Raw genomic sequence first — 17961 nt, forward strand, 5'->3', positions numbered from 1 at the left:
GTCAGTGTTCTGCCACGGCCAGCGAAGACCCCGGATCCCAATCCCATTGAGCAGCAAGAAGTGGGGTAACATCTCACAGCAAGAACTGGTAAATCTGGTGAAGCCCATGAGGAGGAGATGCACTGCAGTACTTAATGCAGCTGGTGCCCTCACCAGATACTGACTGTTACTTTTGATTTTGACCCCCCCTTTGTTCAGGGACACATTTGTCAATTTCTGTTAGTCACATGTCTGTGGAACTTGTTCAGTTTATGTCTCAGTTGTTGAATCTTGTTATGTTCATATAAATATTTACACATGTTAAGTTTGCTGAAAATAAACGCAGTTGACAGTGAGAGGACGTTTCTTTTTTTGCTGAGTTTATTTTGTTGTAATATCATCACCTCTTGAAGAGCATAGTCAGAACTACAAATGGAACTGCATGCTTTTCATGATCAGTAAACACCACTTGATCATGTAATTTCAGATACGTTAGGCTAGCCTCACGATATCACTCAATATTGGCCACCATTAATTGGATATTTGAGTGATATAAAGTAAGTGAACTATACCTGACAAGTGTGAGGGATTTATGTTAATTTTCAATTCCCATTTTTGTGGGCTCTGCCTGTCAAGCAGCAGAAGGGCGCATTTGCCGATGTACTCTTAGCTGATAATGTTTACTTTGCAAGCTACCGGTAGAAACTTTGTACAGTCGGCTAAACATAGTGGTAATGTACTTTTTTCTCCAACCAACGTAGGCCTACCTAGCGAAGTTATCTAACATTATCTTCTTTTCAGCATTGTTTTTAAGAGGTTTTAATCACGATTGCTGCAGACAAGCATAGACAATAGGCTACATTGATTGACTGGCTAGCTAGCTAATAAGACATTAAGTAATGAGTAGCTAGTCTCCAGAAAGCTAACTTTATTAGCTACATGCCAAATGGAAAGGCTACCCTCACCTATCTGAAAATATATGATCAATTGATGTTTACTGATCATGAAAAGCACAAAGTTACTTGCTGTATAACTCTGATGATAGAGCTAAATGTGTAGTAATCGGAAATGTGTTGTTCCTACTATGGTCTTCAAGAGGTGATGATATTAAAAGCAAATAGTTCTAAGATTTATTTAACAATCCCTTGAAAGCGGCATGTAGTTGTCAGTGGTTTTAGAGGAGCTGGGGTCTCAAACTGTCACAGGCGTCAACATGAGTAGACCAAGGCGCAGCGTGTAAAGTGCTTATATTTCTTTTAATGACGACACTTAAACAAAAATAACAAAACGACAGCCAACAGTTCCGTCAGGTACATGAACAACTAAACGGAAAACAACTACCCACAAACCCCAAAGGAAAAACAGGCTGCCTAAGTATGGCTTCCAATCAGAGACAACGATAGACACCTGCCTCTGATTGGAAACCATACCCGGCCAAAACATAGAAAACAAAACATAGAAATAGAAATCTAGAAAAAGCCCACCAGAAAACACAAAACCACCCAAAACAACCACCTGTCACGCCTTGACCACTCTACTATGGAAAATTACCTCTTCCAAGGGTCAGGATGTGACACAAACGCTCTGCACCATATTATGAAGATTTAGTCATAACGACCTATTCTGACCAATAGTCATCTTTTATTTGCATATGTATCCTCCTACTTTGAGGGGGTAAGCGGGTAGGCTCTTTTCGTTAATCATATATTTGGAGTTATATTCATGAAATAAACACACAGTGATTTATTACATATATAGGGATGATTTAAAATGTGATAAAAAATACTGCATGTGTGCTTTAATTAGTCCAAGAAATGTGTATTTTGCTGTTGCAGTACACATCCTACTGTCACACCACACACACACAGGCTGGATTGGAGCAGAACAGGGACAGAAGTAGAGTTACTGGTGCGGATTGACATATACTGAACTTTGAATGAACCTGCAACTTAGCTCATGTATTGCTAGGTTACTGGAAAAGTGAGGCAAAGTAATGATGACAGCGTTACGTAGTAGGCTTACTTGAGCATTATGTCTGCAGTGTCAAATTCATTCACAGTGGCAATACACACTTTGTCTATCAGTCCAACACTTTGCAATGTGATTTTGCAAAAACTTTCACAGCATTTGGAAATTGTCTTATTTATTCAACATCAATGTTTTTAATCGTAACAGCAAAGTAATTCCGTTTTTGAAGAACCTGTAATACTGCTGAAAGACCAATAAACTAAACTCAATGATGCTTCAAAATCTTGCTATAGTCATGCTCCTGCACAGTATTCAAATAGCATAACACCACACATCTAAATAGGTGAGGCAATGATTTAGCAAACAAGTTACTTATACTGTAGGTCTACAGTTAGCATATATGTTATTATTTCCTTTGTTGATTGACGGTCCCAAACACCTATCATTACTGCCGCCTAGAGAATGACACTGGAACAGGATATATATAGCTGTGCTGGTCTAGGCAGATTACCTAGAACCATATTACCCTTCCCCAATACTAACCATAACCACTAGAATAAAAAGTGTTTGTCGAACATAATATATAATAGTGAATAGGTTAATAACTATTTTTCCATTTTAATCATTTTGATTTACAAAATCAACAGATTCAGAATAAAATGTAGTTGCATTGTTATTAATACATCATTTGATAATCTGTTTCAGGAATAACATTTCTTTTCATAAATATTTTTTCCTCTTCTATAAGTCTAAATAACATGACTATTGATTGACAGATAGTGCTTTAGAAGGATTTTGAACTTTGGCGACCACTTCAATGACACAACAGTAACTAACATGTTCCTTGAGTACATTTACAATTGAAAAAACAAAATACAGTAGACTAGTAAAGTAAATCATTCCCCTTCAGGCCTGATAATGCTGCAAAAGTCTACCAAAGTGTACTACAGAGGTGGCCAAACCTCCTCATGAAGAGCTATAGGGCTTGCAAGGTTTTGCTCTTGCCCTGCTCTAACACACCTTATTCTACTAATCAGCTGCTCATCCGAACCTTGATTAGCTGAATCAGATAAGTTAGAGCAGGGTTAGAGCAAAAACCAGTGTACCCAGGTGAAGGGTTGGTCATCACTGGTCTATCATTATGAACAATGACAATTCCAGCTCAAAGAGGAAGTAGTTCTGGATCCAACATGAGCCTGGTAAGTGCTTATCTCTAAGTAGCAGGAACAGAGGACTGCATCTCTATCTCACAGATGAAGGGCCGGTACATGGTGCATGGGGCGTCATACCAGCTGGCTTTGCGCTCCAGCTTGCGTGTCTTCACGATGTAGCCACAGTCTTTGTCAATGTGGTTGTTGGGCTTACCCTCCTCCCAAAAGCTACACAGGGAGAAAAATGGTTTCTTTAGAAAATCCCACAAAATCAACCAAACATATCTTGGTATAATGCATAGTACATAATATAAATAAAACATATATAATATATAGAATAGCTGTTGACCATTGGTGTGCACTAATGAACTGTGTTATCTACAGTGCCTCTCTCTTGCAAAATATATATATATATTTTTTTATCTCAGTGAGACAAACCTGTATAAATAAAGGTTAGATAAAAACACTTGCATCATGTACAATGATGAACCATATTCTTCACTCTCTTAATGCTGTTTTTATTGCAGCAGTAGTGAGGATAGACAAAACAGTGGAATAGGTAAAGAAGAAGAAGAATATTCATTAAAAAGTAAGGATAAAGCAAAGAAAGAGGAAGAAGGTCATCTGAAGCAACACTAAAGTCATTTGAAAACACATTAAGAAAGAGGAAGAGAGATCATATGACCAGGCTGACACAGCATCAAGGGATGGAGGGAAGAAAAACCTGGAGAAAACAAGTGAGATTATGGCCCCATGGGGAGGGGAAACAGGGCCAAAGGTGAAAGATTCTCTTTCAAAGTATGCATGCCAAAACATACTGGTAAGTGTGTATGTACACACAGACTGTCCTTGTCTATATTACTGGATTGTAAGGTCAATACTTTTACTGACTGAGCACACAGTCCCAGAGGTCAGTGTCCATGTGCACTAGATCTAGGGTACAACAACCTATAGTAAATTAGTAGCTGTTTCTGTTTTTTGAATTCCAACCTGTGTTAAGCGAGCGTAAATTAAACATAATTCCCTTTTGATGCAATCCCCCCTTTCCCAATACATGTGGAAACATTGGACTATAAATGATACTTATACTACAATTGTTATTCTACTCTACTGCCATTTACTTTATGTTCGTAATCCTATCTATGAATATTTCTTATTGTTGTTGCATTGTCGAGAAGGAACCTGCAAGTAAGCATTTAATCGGACGAAGTATACCATTTGTATCTCGTACATACAACTAATAAAACTTGAACTATTCATCCGCTATTCGTTTGGGGTGGATATAAAAAAAAAAATCCCTTGACTTAATTCCCTGATAATTACACCAGCTTTACGCGCCATAAAACAATGAATAAGGTTGAGCAACCTGTCGGTTCCAAGTGGAAAAACATTTACCTTCTTTTTCTTCGATAGAAATATAAACATAATTCACTATCATTTACAAATTGATAAGAGGCTGAGCTATTGATAAGAGCTAGGCAAATTAGTAAATTGTTTGGAAAAGGGGATTATAAATATAACTGACAATTTTTTTAGATCTATTTTACCTTTTGATCTCTGGAGACAAATGTGAAACCAGTCATATGGCAGCGAACTGAAGCATCTCAACATAATCACCTTTTCCACAGTGAAGTTTATGAAATGCTGGCCTTATAACCTGAAGGGATAAAATTTGGAGACCCAAGCTATAGGTTTCGGTAGCCATGTGCAAAAGACAGTATAGCGCCAAACGTACCGAGTTGAATGTTTTAATTATATTCCTAGACTTTTTACTGTATTTTTTACAAATTTGTATTGGGTTAAATATTAGCCACTATCAGTAGCCTCTGTCAGTTATATCCACCTACATTTATAACTGTCCATTTAGTGTTAGTTTCCTTACATTTTGCATCATTCCATTACATCGTTAGTTTACCTTTCATTCCTCTGTCACGTTTGTGTGGTTGTTCCTGGGGGTCGCTAGCAATAGTGGATCATATTAGGCTAAAGTATTACAAGTTGTGCAGTAATTTGGGACATGTAGCCTATTTGAATCATTATGGAACGCATATGGTAATGTGTGTGCACGGTTCACAACGACCGGACCGTTATCACAGTTCCATGATTAGTGAGAATTATTAGGGTACATATAGGATGACTGTTCAACCCCTATTGTACACTTTTCTCACCTTCCAATATTTCATAGAGTAAACAATTGAACATGGCAACTTTCAGGGTGAATCAAACCACTATTTTTTATTCACCAATATAATTTAGTGTGTAAAGCCTCTCCAAACCTGCTTATTTATTATTCATAAATCATTTCCTATCCCTAAATAATTAACTAATATACAAGATCAGAGTTTTTTCAAATCTACCAATTGGTGCTGAAAGGGAGATGAATATGCATGTATTTACATGTCTTTCTTCATTGAGCGCTATATTCTGAACCGTTCTCTCCATACATTCCAGTGAGTCTGTCGAGAAAAACTATAATTAAAAAAGGTGCACCAAATTTAAAGGGATGGCTTTAGATAAAGTTGCTGAAAGACCTATTGAATGAAAATTCCATGAGAAAATCTGTTGGCCAGCAAGGGGGAGGGTTTTCAGCGGTTTAGTTACATTTATTCAGCACGCACAAGGGAACCACGCCTGCCTAGCCCATTATGCACCTGCATAAGGTAAGTCTGAATACCAACTACTGAGAAGTGGTAGGAAAGGCGTGCACAGGAAAGGAGTACATTTCCTAAGTCTAAATCGGGCCCATAGAGAACAGGCTACTCTGGCAAATGGTGTTTGTTTAATAGTTAGATTAAAGTTGAACAAGATTACATAAAGATACAAAACAGGTATGCTACAGTTTGTTAACACCATCTGCTCTAGAATTCGCCTACTGTACAGAATTTGAAACAACACTGTACATAACTAAGAAGATCGAAATGCATATTCCCATGAAACTGATTGTGATCGAATGGTTGACATGCAGATGCTGCATGGACGTTTCACAGGTAAAACCTGAAGAATTATCATCATTCACGATTGGACAGTGAGAAATGTAAAGGGAGAGGTGACCACAAAAATGTGTGCTTAAAGTAGAGGTAAAGAAACACATGCACGGAACGTGATCCGGATCTTTCCAGGGGATCCAGGGGGGCGGGGCAGGGGCGGAACGGAGCGGTTACCTACGGATCCAGAGCCACAGGCCTCTCTTTACCTGGGCTATAGGTAGTTACATGGACCCATCGAAATAGAATGACTAGAATGGTCATTTCCATTTAAGTCAATGGATGGACCAGTGGCCATACTGAGTGTACCCATAGGTTTAAAACAGGAAGTCATTTTATTTCTATGGTCCGATCAGTAGTTTGTAATAGCCCACTTGTCCTGCATGGAAATCCTTTGGGGGTACACATTTTTGTTATTTTTTATTGCGTACACAAAGCAAAGTCACACATTTCACAAGTTGCTTTTAACAAGTTAAAGATTTGTCACAGAGTGACCAAAAGTACAATATAGAGGTCAATTTACAGCAAGAACGTGTAGTTATCCATTTTAGTAATCATAATGTACTAAACACATTATATGTCATTTATTATTATAGTCCACCGAAAAAGTTAAAGGATGGAAAAACAAATATATCACACATCTGATGTATGAAAAATGCAGTCAAATGTATCATAATGTAATCGCATATCAGATACAGTTGGAAAATATATGTAGAAATATAATAATATATGCCATTCAGCAGACACCTTCATCCTAAACAACTTTGTCATGCGTGCATACATTTTATGTACGGGTGGTTGCAGGAATCAAACCCACTATCCTAGCATTGCAAGAGCCATTCTCTACCAAATGGGCTACAGAGGAACACATAATAAAAACATAAAAAGTAAATAGAGTATAATGACTAATTTGTTCAATATTATAGCCTACTACATTATGGGCCAGTTTCACAGACCCAGTTTCAATAAATCCAGGTGAAGGCTTAATTCTGGTTTACAAAACAAGAACTTAAATCATTTAGGCCATGTCTATGAAGCCAAATTATTATTAGCATTGATTTCATCTATGTATCAATATAGTCCCGGGGTAGATATAGTCCTGGGGTAGATATAGTCCCAGGGTAGATACAGTCCCGGGATAGATATATTCCCGGGGTAGATATAGCCCTGGGGTAGATATAGCCCCGGGGTAGATATGGTCCTGGTGTAGACTATAAGTCAACACAGCATGACACGTTTAAATAAAACAAAGCATAAGGTTCGATGCCATACACCTGATTGATTCATCCACACAACTTCGACCTTACATCCAGGTGAGCTTTATGCCAAACATCAGCTGCCCTCTGTCGGAAAACAGACTGACCAATTCCCAGGTTTACAGTGGTGCCAAACATGTACAGAGAGATGACTGTGTAGAAGATATTTCCATTATTGTCAAAATCTGTAGAGAAAAAATCTTTGAAGATATAAAAGATGAGCCATAGAAAGCAAATGATGTAGAGAATTCCCTGCAGGATCCCAGTAATGGTGACCCTCATCTGACTGCGCAGACGGGGAGAAGAGAAGGGGCTGCCGCTCCCTTTCATGCTCTCCATGTGTCTGTGCAGGTAGCTCACAATGGCACAGCTCGACCAAACTACCACGCAGAGTCCAAAAAAGATGTAGGTTATTTTCAAAACAACACGTGCCGTCTCAGTGTAACACAGGGCATTTGGAGAGGCAGACACAGTGGTGTTCATTGATATGCAAGTGCAATTAGCATTTCCAGAGACGTTGTTGAGTAAATCAACTACTGCAGGAAGATGAAGAGAAATATCAAACAAAAACAAGACTGTCAATAAACAGGATCCAGTAAATCATTATTTTGATGTTCCTCTTCACCCAGGTGAAGAGAGCTCGCTGGGAAGGGACAATCTGAGTGTAGTAGAAGAAATTCACCCAAACAGAGGTTGTCATACTAGTGGGGAAAGTGTGCCCCACTATCAGATTAGCAGCAAGCCAGAGCTCCAGATGTTCCGTGAACAGGAAGTATTTCATTGCAATAAGTGCAACCAGGAAAACAGTGGTGCAGCAAACCAAGAAGCCCAGTAGTATCTTCACAGGCTGTTTGAGTTGCTCTCTGCCAGGCAGAGGACAGAACAGGCAGAAGGCAAAAAACAGGTTTACAAATATGCTGATTGCAATGAAAGGCACATTGATGCTGATAAATGCCAGTTTGTCCATCCAAAGTACTGCTCCTGCAGTTCTGATGAGACAAGGTTTATGCTTGCAGTGATACCTTGTCTCTCAATCTCTAGAAGCTCAAATGCCGCATTTGCACTCAACATGTGGAAACTAGACCTAATGAGCTAGCAAATTACATAAGCCAATAACGAGATAATGCAAATATGGAACATTGACAACATTGGGTGGGGTGGGGTGGTGGTGGAGGGGTTGGGCTGCAAGTGTTTAACAAACCCACTAAAACGGCAGCTTTCATCTTGAATGAAAGTTGTGCAGGGGGTTCCATAGGTTCATCCCAACTCAATTTCTAAGGCTGTGATCCTTAGGCGCATGTTGATAATCTCATAACAGTATACAGACTCTCTAGTAATCTTCTGGATGACTCAGAGCATGCAGAAGGCAAAACATGAATTTGTTAGAATGCTGTAACAGTGAAAAGTCTAATTTACAGCATACAAAAAGGCAGTGTAATCAATCTTGATCCTGTCCATCAATGCAAAATGGGCAGGTGCTCAACTGAAGAAGTTTAAAGATGGGAACAACAAATTGGTAGGGCCTACAGTATCGCACACACCTGGCTTGGGGTATGAAAAACACAGTCAAATGAACCATAACCTGTTTGCATCACATGTACCAACTGAGAACACAAGTAAACCAAACAATTTGAAAAACTAAATGAATATACTCATTTCTGAAATAGAAAGCAGGTTCTCACATTAAATGATGGGACTCAGACCCATATTTAAACAATCCCAGGTATAGTTGTATTCTGGTATATCAAACAAGAATTTAACCTTGTTTTACATGGTTAGTCAGACTCAATATTTAAAAAATGCACCACCACAATCCGGGGATAATTTAGGCCAATGTGTATGAAGCCAATCATTTTAGTGTTGATTGAATCCAATAGTCCTGGGGTAGACTTCATCCGCGTCCACGAAAAGACGGACACATTTTTGTTGTAGCCCGGCAAAGCCAAAAACCTACTCCATAGAAACGGCCAACTGCTTTCTTCTGGAAAATGTGAAGTCCAAGATGGACAAAGGGGGCGTTGTTGGGGCTGTGTTTCTGGACCTAAGGAAGGCTTTTGATATTGTTAACCATGAGATTCTCATCACAAAATTGTCCAAGTTCAACTTTTCCCCCGATGCCTTTAGATGGATGAAATCATACCTTGAAGGCAGAACTCAGTGTGTCAGAGTGAGCAATGAGCTGTCGCCCACTCTTAGTTATGATGTGGGCGTGCCCCAAGGGTCAATACTGGGGCTCCTCCTGTTCAGCCTGTACATTAATGATCTGCCTTCTGTCTGTACTGGGTCTGAAGTTCAAATGCATGCAAAGAGCAAACAACAAGCTGCACAAGAACTCACTACTGTAATGGTCCAGATTACAAAGTGGCTCAGTGACTCGTGTTTGCATCTCAATGTGAAAAAAACTGTCTGCATGTTTTTCACAAAGAGGGCAACAGATGCTACTGAGCCAGATGTCTATGTGTCAGGGGAGAAGCTCCAGGTGGTATCTGATTTTAAGAACCTTTGTCACGGTTGTCGTCGGTGATTGAGGACCAAAACGCAGCAGGTATGTGTATGCTCATCTTGTTTATTAACTTCCAAAAAAACGAACGTACAAAAATAACAAAAACCACGAATGATTGCCAAACTGACAGTCTGGTAAGGCACTAGGCTAAACACAGAACAATCACCCCCAAAATACAAGACAAACACACCCAACTAATATAGGACTTCCAATCAAAGGCAACACCAAACAGCTGCCTTCAATTGGAAGTCCAACCCCAATTAACTCAACATAGAACCAGACACACTAGACTAAACATAGAAATACCTAAACATAAACCAAAACCCGGAAATACTAAATCAAACACCCTTTTAACAAACACACCACCCTGAACCACATAAAACAAATACCCTCTGCCACGTCCTGACCAAACTACAATACTAATTAACCTTTATACTGGCCAGGACGTGACAGTACCCCCCCCCTTAAAGGTGCTAACCCCGGAAGCGCCTTAAAACGAAAAAAAAAAAAAACAACCCCAAACAACAAAACCAAAATTCCCCTCTACTAAAGGGAGGGAAGGGAGGGTGGCTGCCGTCAACGACGGCACTGTGCTACACCCCCCCTCCCCAACCCACCTATATCTGGAGGTGGCTCTGGTTCCGGCCGTTCCAGGCTGTCGGGCCACTCTGGCATCGCCGAGGGACAGTCGGGCCACTCTGGCATCGCCGAGGGACAGTCGGGCCACTCTGGCATCGCCGAGGGACAGTCGGGCCACTCTGGCATCGCCGAGGGACAGTCGGGCCACTCTGGCATCGCCGAGGGACAGTCTGGGCAGTCTGGCAACTCGGGGCAGTCTGGCAACTCGGGACAGTCTGGCAACTCGGGACAGTCTGGGCAGTCTGGCAACTCGGGACAGTCTGGCAACTCGGGACAGTCTGGCCACTCGGGACAGTCTGGCAACTCGGGACAGTCTGGCAACTCCGGCAGTTCAGGGCAGTCTGGCAGTTCAGGGCAGTCTGGCCACTCCGGCAGTTCAGGGCAGTCTGGCCACTCCGGCAGTTCAGGGCAGTCTGGCCACTCCGGCAGTTCAGCGCAGTCTGTTGACGACTGTTGACTGGCGGGCAGCTCTGACGACGACTGTTGACTGGCGGGCAGCTCTGACGACGACTGGTGACTGGCGGGCAGCTCTGACGACGACTGGTGACTGGCGGGCAGCTCTGACGACGACTGGTGACTGGCGGGCAGCTCTGACGACGACTGGTGACTGGCGGGCAGCTCTGACGACGACTGGTGACTGGCGGGCAGCTCTGACGACGACTGGTGACTGGCGGGCAGCTCTGACGACGACTGTTGACTGGCGGGCAGCTCTGACGACTGTTGACTGGCGGGCAGCTCTGACGACTGTTGACTGGCGGGCAGCTCTGACGACTGTTGACTGGCGGGCAGCTCTGATGACTGTTGACTGGCGTGGCTGGGTTTACGCACTTGTAGCCTGGTGCGTGGTGCTGGTACTGGGCTTACCAGATTATGAACACGCACCTCCAGGCTAGTGCGGGGAGCGGGAACAGGACGAGTCGGACTGGGTTGACGCACTTCCGGGTCCGCACGAGAGACAGGAGCTGGAAACCCAGGGCTATGGAGGCGCACAGTCGGTCTAGATCTTACCTCCTGCACAACCCGCCTTGGCTGGATGGAACTAGTAGCCCTGTACGAGCGGGGTGCTCGTACAGGGCAGACTGGGCTGTGCAGGGGCCTGATGGTAGCCGTGCGTAGAGCGGGAGTTGGGTAGCCTGGTCCTCGGAGGCGTACCGGCGACCAGATGCGCTGCGCAGGCATCCTCCTACCAGGCTGGATGCCCGCTCTAGCACGGCACCTGCGGGGGGCTGGAATAACGCGCACCGGACTGTGCGTGCGTATGGGTGAGATAGTGCGCTCCTCAGCGAAACATAGCGCTCTCCACCCCATACGCTCCTCCATATAACCACGGGTAGCTGGCTTCCGGCTCTTCTTACGCCTAGCCAAACTACCCGTGTGCCCCCCCAAAATTTTTTATTGGGGGTGCCTCTCGTGCTTCTCCCTCAGCGCGTCCATGGTCTCGTACCTACGCCTCTCTGCCTTGGCTGCCTCAATTTCCCACTGCGGGCAGCGATACTCCCCAGCCTGGTGCCAAGGTCCGGCCCCGTCCAGAACTTCCTCCCAGGTCCACTTCTCCCGCCAGTCCAACTCGAATTCCCTCTGCTCCTTCTTCTGCTGCTTGGTCTATAGTTGGTGGGTGATTCTGTCACGGATTTCTTCGTCTTCTGACGATATAACGAAATCATCGTCGGAAAAGGTAGACCAATACGCAGCAGGTGTGCAGTTGTTCAATTTGAACATTTAATTAAATCAAAACGAATACAAAAACAACAAACAAGAAAACGAACGATAAACGGACAGTCTGCAAAGCATAGGCTCAACACAGAACAATCACCCACCAAAATACAAGACAAACACACCCAACTAATATAGGACTTCCAATCAAAGGCAACACCAAACAGCTGCCTTCAATTGGAAGTCCAACCCCAATTAACTCAACATAGAACCAGACACACTAGACTAAACATAGAAATACCTAAACATAAACCAAAACCCGGAAATACTAAATCAAACACCCTTTTAACAAACACACCACCCTGAACCACATAAAACAAATACCCTGTGCCACGTCCTGACCAAACTACAATACTAATTAACCTTTATACTGGCCAGGACGTGACAACCTTGGCATCATACTTGATTCCAACCTCTCTTTTAAAAAGCAGGTGAAAAAGGTAATTCAAATAACCAAATTCAACCTAGCTAATTTCCAATTTATACGAAATTGTTTGACTACAGAGGTAGCAGAACTGTACTTCAAATCTATGATACTCCCCCACTTAACATACTGCTTGACTAGTTGGGCCCAAGCTTGCTGTACAACATTAAACCCCATTCAGTCTGTCTGCAAACAGGCTCTCAAAGTGCTTGATAGGAAGCCCAATAGCCATCATCACTGTTACATCCTCAGAAAGCATGAGCTCCTGAGTTGGGAAAATCTTTTGCAATACACCGACGCATGTCTTGTATTCAAGATCCTAAATGGCCTGGCTCCCCCTCCATTCAGTATTTTTGTTAAACAGAAAACCCAAACATATGGCAGTAGATCCACAAGGTCTGCCATGAGAGGTGACTATAGTTCCCTTAAGGAAAAGCACTTTTAGTAAATCCGCTTTCTCTGTGAGAGATTCCCATGTTTGGAATACACTACCATCAGACACACATAACTGCACCACCTATCACACTTTCACAAAAAACATGAAGACATGGCTAAAGGTCAATCAGATTTGTGAACATAATCCCTAGCTGTGTATTCCCGCTTTCCATGTTGTCTGTAGCTTGTGAGGTGTGGAAACACTGTTGCTTTTATGGATTTTGTCTTGTTGCTTTTTGTTCTATGTTGCTCCGTCTGTATGCTATGTCTTGCTTGTCCTATGTTGCTCTGCGTGTGCTCACTGTTCATTGATTGTCTGTATTGTAATTGTTTTGAATAACCTGCCCAGGGACTGTGGTTCAAAATTAGCCGGCTGGCTAAAAACCGGCACTTTTACTGAAACGTTGATTAATGTGCACTGTCCCTGTAAAAATAAAATAAACTCAAACTCAACTGAGACATGGGTTGTGTATGTGTGCCATTCAAAGGGTGAATGGGCAAGACAAAAGATTGAAGTGCCTTTGAACAGGGCATGCATAGCGCCACCATCTGGCCAATCTCTACAGCAAGAAGCATCATTCACCCAAGTTTTGTCAATATCAGGCCAAGGCTGCCTGTGTGACTTTCATAGGAACGTACAAACAGATGGAGACGGATTCACAGGAGGAAAATAAAATGAACTCAATGCATTTATCATGAACCCTACAGAACCCTGGCAGAAAGGAAAGGAAATTTGTGTGTCAATGCTATCTTTTTGACATTGGACTTTATCTTCCCTATTGATCAGCTATTTCCAGCCTTGCCAGATAATTGACAAAATCAACAGTGTCTAATCCACAACCTCCCTCCTCTCTCTCTTTCCCTCTGTTTCCCACCCTCCCTCTTTCTCCATCTCCCTCCCTCCCCACTCCGTCTCACCTGTTCCTCAGCAGTGTGTACGATGGCCAGGTGTCCTCCTTTCTCCTTGCACAAGGCCTGGCTGTTGTGCCAGTGCATACTCCTGGTGGAGATGTAGGAGCAGCTGCTGTTGAACACCAGCCAGTCCCGAGGACAGGTTACAGGCGTTGAAAGGGCCAATGGGGTTGACGTAGGTGACAGTGGTGATGTGGGCTCTAGTTCTGTCATACACAGCAGAAAAAAAGGATTTAGATATAAATGTTTTACTTCAGCGTCATGACACACACACACACACAGCTGACCTGATTTGGCCAACCTGGCCAGAAGCTCGTCTCTCTCCTTCACAAGGTCTTCTTTCTCCGTCCGCAGTTCTCTCAGGGTTGCAATCGGGGCCGTTACGTTGACGGTCTCTCTCTGCATCTGGATCTGACCACCAGACTCGTTCTGAGGCAGAGGAGCCTGATGCTCATTGCGCAAGCCCAGATATAGAGATTCTTATCTGAGAGGAAGACAAGAAGCAGGGGACTTCAGTCAGGAAAAAAACAACAGGTCTTTAAAAAAGGGAAGGCAAAGACAAAGAATGCGGTGAGCGTAGGGCAGAGGTGATGAGGTACCTTTGATAAGGCTAGTTGAATGTGGTAGCCATAAGAAGAAGCCCCATAGAACACAACAAATGTATTTTCATTGTCTTTTATATGTGCTGAGTATGACATCATCAAGGTTTGTTCAGGATAAGAGTTAGCGGCACTGCAACAATCACTGACTCCAAACCGTTTTTTGAGCTCTCACACTTTGTTAGGTTGCAAGTAGAGTTTCATAATAGTCATTTACTGGGATGCAGGGCCGGCTCAAGAGCGAGATTTGGTTACACAAGTCAGATTACAAAAGTCACCAAACAGAGGGAAAAAAACAGAGGCCTTTATTTAAATGTCGTGTCACATTGGGACACTAGGGTAAATCAGGAAGTGGTTTACGGAGGCAAAATGTAAACAACGCTGTGTGTTTGTTGTGGATATATTCACAGTGGGTGCTCGCAGTGATGATGGACAGCAGAAGGACAGCACACAGTGTGGCCAGGCAGGCCATAGCGAACCTGTAGGGCCTGGGGCCCGCTCTCAGTGAGGTGACAGACACTCTTATGGAGGACACAGAGAAGTACATGACACCAGTGTAGAGAGCTGTATTTCAGTTGAAAATGTTGGTGCTAATTGCTCTGTATGTGGTTTTGGGGGGATTTTGTGCAACGGAAACACTTGATAGCACAGTCAGATACTATACTACAGCCTACTGTCTGCAGACTGGGGATGCACAACATGCCTACACTGAAATATTTTCAGAATGTCAACAACATTTAATCCTGCAGACAAAAACCCATATTTGTGTGTTTGGTAGAAAATTGATAGATTTCATGAATCATTATAAAAAGTATGGAAGATAAATATGAAATCAAAAACTAGTAAGTATAATTGAAAAAGAGGTTTGATTAAATTATCTTTCAGTATTTACATGTTTTATGTGGTATACACAAAGAAAAAAGAATTCAAATAAGAAAACAATTTCGGAATCATTTAAATATAAGCCTTAATGAAATTATTGCAATACACAATTGTTATTGTGGGTTTTTGAGAAGGAAACAGGCTAATGGCTACTAATGATTAGGGATACTGTTTATACCCTGTCAATCAGTACTTAGAGAATTGTTTAATAAATAAATGTTGATTCGATATTTGATTGAGCCAACCGTTAAAAGGGGAACAAAAGTAATGTAAAGAAGAATAATCACGTGACTGCTCTTAAAAACAACCATGTATTGTCAGTAGGCCACCTCTTGCTCCCGATGATTCACAAAATACCTACTGTTGAATCCTACTTCCCATAATGTTTGTAGGGCAGGATTATGGTTGTTGATATTCTAGGTCAGGAAATTAAACATGTCCATGCATATGCTGTGTAATCATTACACAAAGAGCATTTATTTGGCTGTTAAATGTCATGAGCATGTATGGGCACGTCTGTCCTGACTGCACCACAGAGTAGTAGGAGCATTCAGGAAAACTACATGGGCTGTATGGGAAGGGGTGTTGCTTGTTGCCAGCTCTGTCCCAGAGGAACAGATTGACACATTTTGAAATTGACAATGTTTTCACTTTACAGTATTAGGAGTCAGACATAAGGTCACAGCATGCAAATATATTTTTTCACATTAGATGCAAGATTTTATTTAACTAATGACATTCCTTAATAAAGAACTATTGTTCTTCAGAACTTGTGACAGTTCTGTAGTATTATACAATTAGCTATGTTGTCAGATATGTGGGAGGAAGCATATTGAATACAAATTAGAAGCAGTGTCTATTCTATTGAGGAAGGTAATGATGAAAGACAGATATGGAAACCCTGAGAGAACTGTATTTTGAATGCAATACACGTCATGCCTGAGTGAACACTGCATAACCAAACCCATTGGGCACAGATGTCAGTTCAACATCTAGTTTTGATTTACATTTGGTTGAGTTGTGAACTTTCTTGAATTCAACATGAAATCAGCAAAAATGTCACCATGTCTTTGGATTTAGGTTAAAATTCCCTTTGATTACTTTTTCCAAATCCAAATCAGTTTTCTATGTTGATTAAACGTCCTCACATAGATTTTTTTTGTTGTTGAAATGACGTGGATAGAATGTTGATTCAACCAGTATATCCCAAACTTGACCATGTAAATCAGTCATTAGGCTCTCTTTGCCGGAAATTATGCAAATATTGTTTTTGTCAAATGGTGGTCACCTAGATTTGAAGTGTGTTCTTGTCCCAAATGCCATACATTTCAATAGGTTTTGCAAATTCGTAATATATATAGTACGAATTGTAATTCGTAACATATACAAAATGGATGATGGACATCCACAAATTAATACAAAACATACGTAACGTAACATATCATACTAAATGTGGTGTTTGGGATTTACATACAGAATAATACGAAATGCTCTGAGACCAGTTTGATTTCCAATCCCTGTCTGCTTTCATTACTGAAACATTTTAGATCATTTGTATAATTTCCATAAATACATGACTTTTTATAGGAAACACGTCTTTTGTCTTCTTACCAGTGTGCGCTTTTGGACCGCGCACCTCTGCGTCTTCAAAATATTGCCTGTAGTTGTCGATTAGTTTTGAATACATCCCCTCGCATGCTGTTGATCCTATATCAACCATCGCGCCTCTCGCACTGGACCGCTTTGATCCTCGTCAATAAGAAACTGATTCAGCAGCTAGAACTAGACTATTGTGATTCTACCCCAACTCATGTGAAGTGAGGTCAAAATAATTCAGCAAGAGGAGGGTTGACTGTTTTGGAATGTAGCCTTTATACTTGGACGTTGGACAAGAAGAAAAATGACGTTTCTGATTAAACTCTGTGTCTGTTCAACATTGCCAGGGCCTGGGCTAGCCTTTTTGCTCGGGGAGACCACGGAGTGATGAGGCTACTCACTAGGCATAGGCGTCAATTCAATGTCTGCTGCACGTTGATTCAACGTCATTTCATTGAGCTAGTCTTGTTTGCCCAGTGGGTAGGGCCTGTGCCAATTTGTTGGACCAATATTGAACTTTAGCATTGGCATGCATAGGCAGTTTTTGCGACTGTATGTGTCACTTCCCATTCAGAGAATATTTTTTTAACAAAATATAAAAAATGGGTCCATTTAATAACCTTTATTTAACTAGGCAAGTAAGTTAAGAACACATTCTTATTTAAAATGACGGCCTACCCCGGCCAAACCCGGACAATTGTGTGCAGCCCTATGGGACTCCCTATCACGGCCAGATATGATGCAGCCTGGATTCAAACCAGGGTCTGCAATGATGCCTCTAGCACTGAGATGCAGAGGCTTAGACCACTGCGGAAACGTCTGGAAATTATTTTATGGGTTTGGGCTAACTATCTGAATTGAACAACTTGTAATAAGCTAATTTTCTAATTAAAATGCCATTAATTAACTATTTATAAGCA

The 17961-nt window shown here is 41.9% G+C and overlaps 1 protein-coding gene across 1 annotated transcript; it reads right to left on the reverse strand.

Moving 5' to 3' along the window:
* Positions 1-2105: 2105 nt before the first annotated feature.
* Positions 2106-17374, reverse strand: LOC106569984 (uncharacterized). The gene is made up of 4 exons (XM_014141795.3): positions 17057-17374; positions 14252-14448; positions 13971-14170; positions 2106-3326 (listed from the first exon to the last, which is right to left on the reverse strand). Exons 2-4 carry the CDS (start codon positions 14367-14369, stop codon positions 3309-3311), a joined length of 336 nt encoding a protein of 111 aa, XP_013997270.1. The 5' UTR covers positions 14370-14448; positions 17057-17374; the 3' UTR covers positions 2106-3308.
* Between the last annotated feature and the right edge of the window lie 587 nt (positions 17375-17961).

The sequence above is a fragment of the Salmo salar genome, chromosome 14, assembly GCF_965601325.2.
Source record: "Salmo salar chromosome 14, fSalSal1, whole genome shotgun sequence".
Classification (NCBI taxonomy): domain Eukaryota; kingdom Metazoa; phylum Chordata; class Actinopteri; order Salmoniformes; family Salmonidae; genus Salmo; species Salmo salar.

What these genes read in the sequence shown, in the direction of transcription:
- LOC106569984 (XM_014141795.3), bottom strand. Translation starts at nt 14,369, where the DNA reads ATGCAGAGAGAGACCGTCAACGTAACGGCCCCGATTGCAACCCTGAGA. An exon ending in GGCCAGGTTGGCCAAATCAG is followed by an intron (nt 14,171 to 14,251) that starts GTCAGCTGTGTG and finishes TGTGTATGACAG; the next exon opens with AACTAGAGCCCACATCACCA.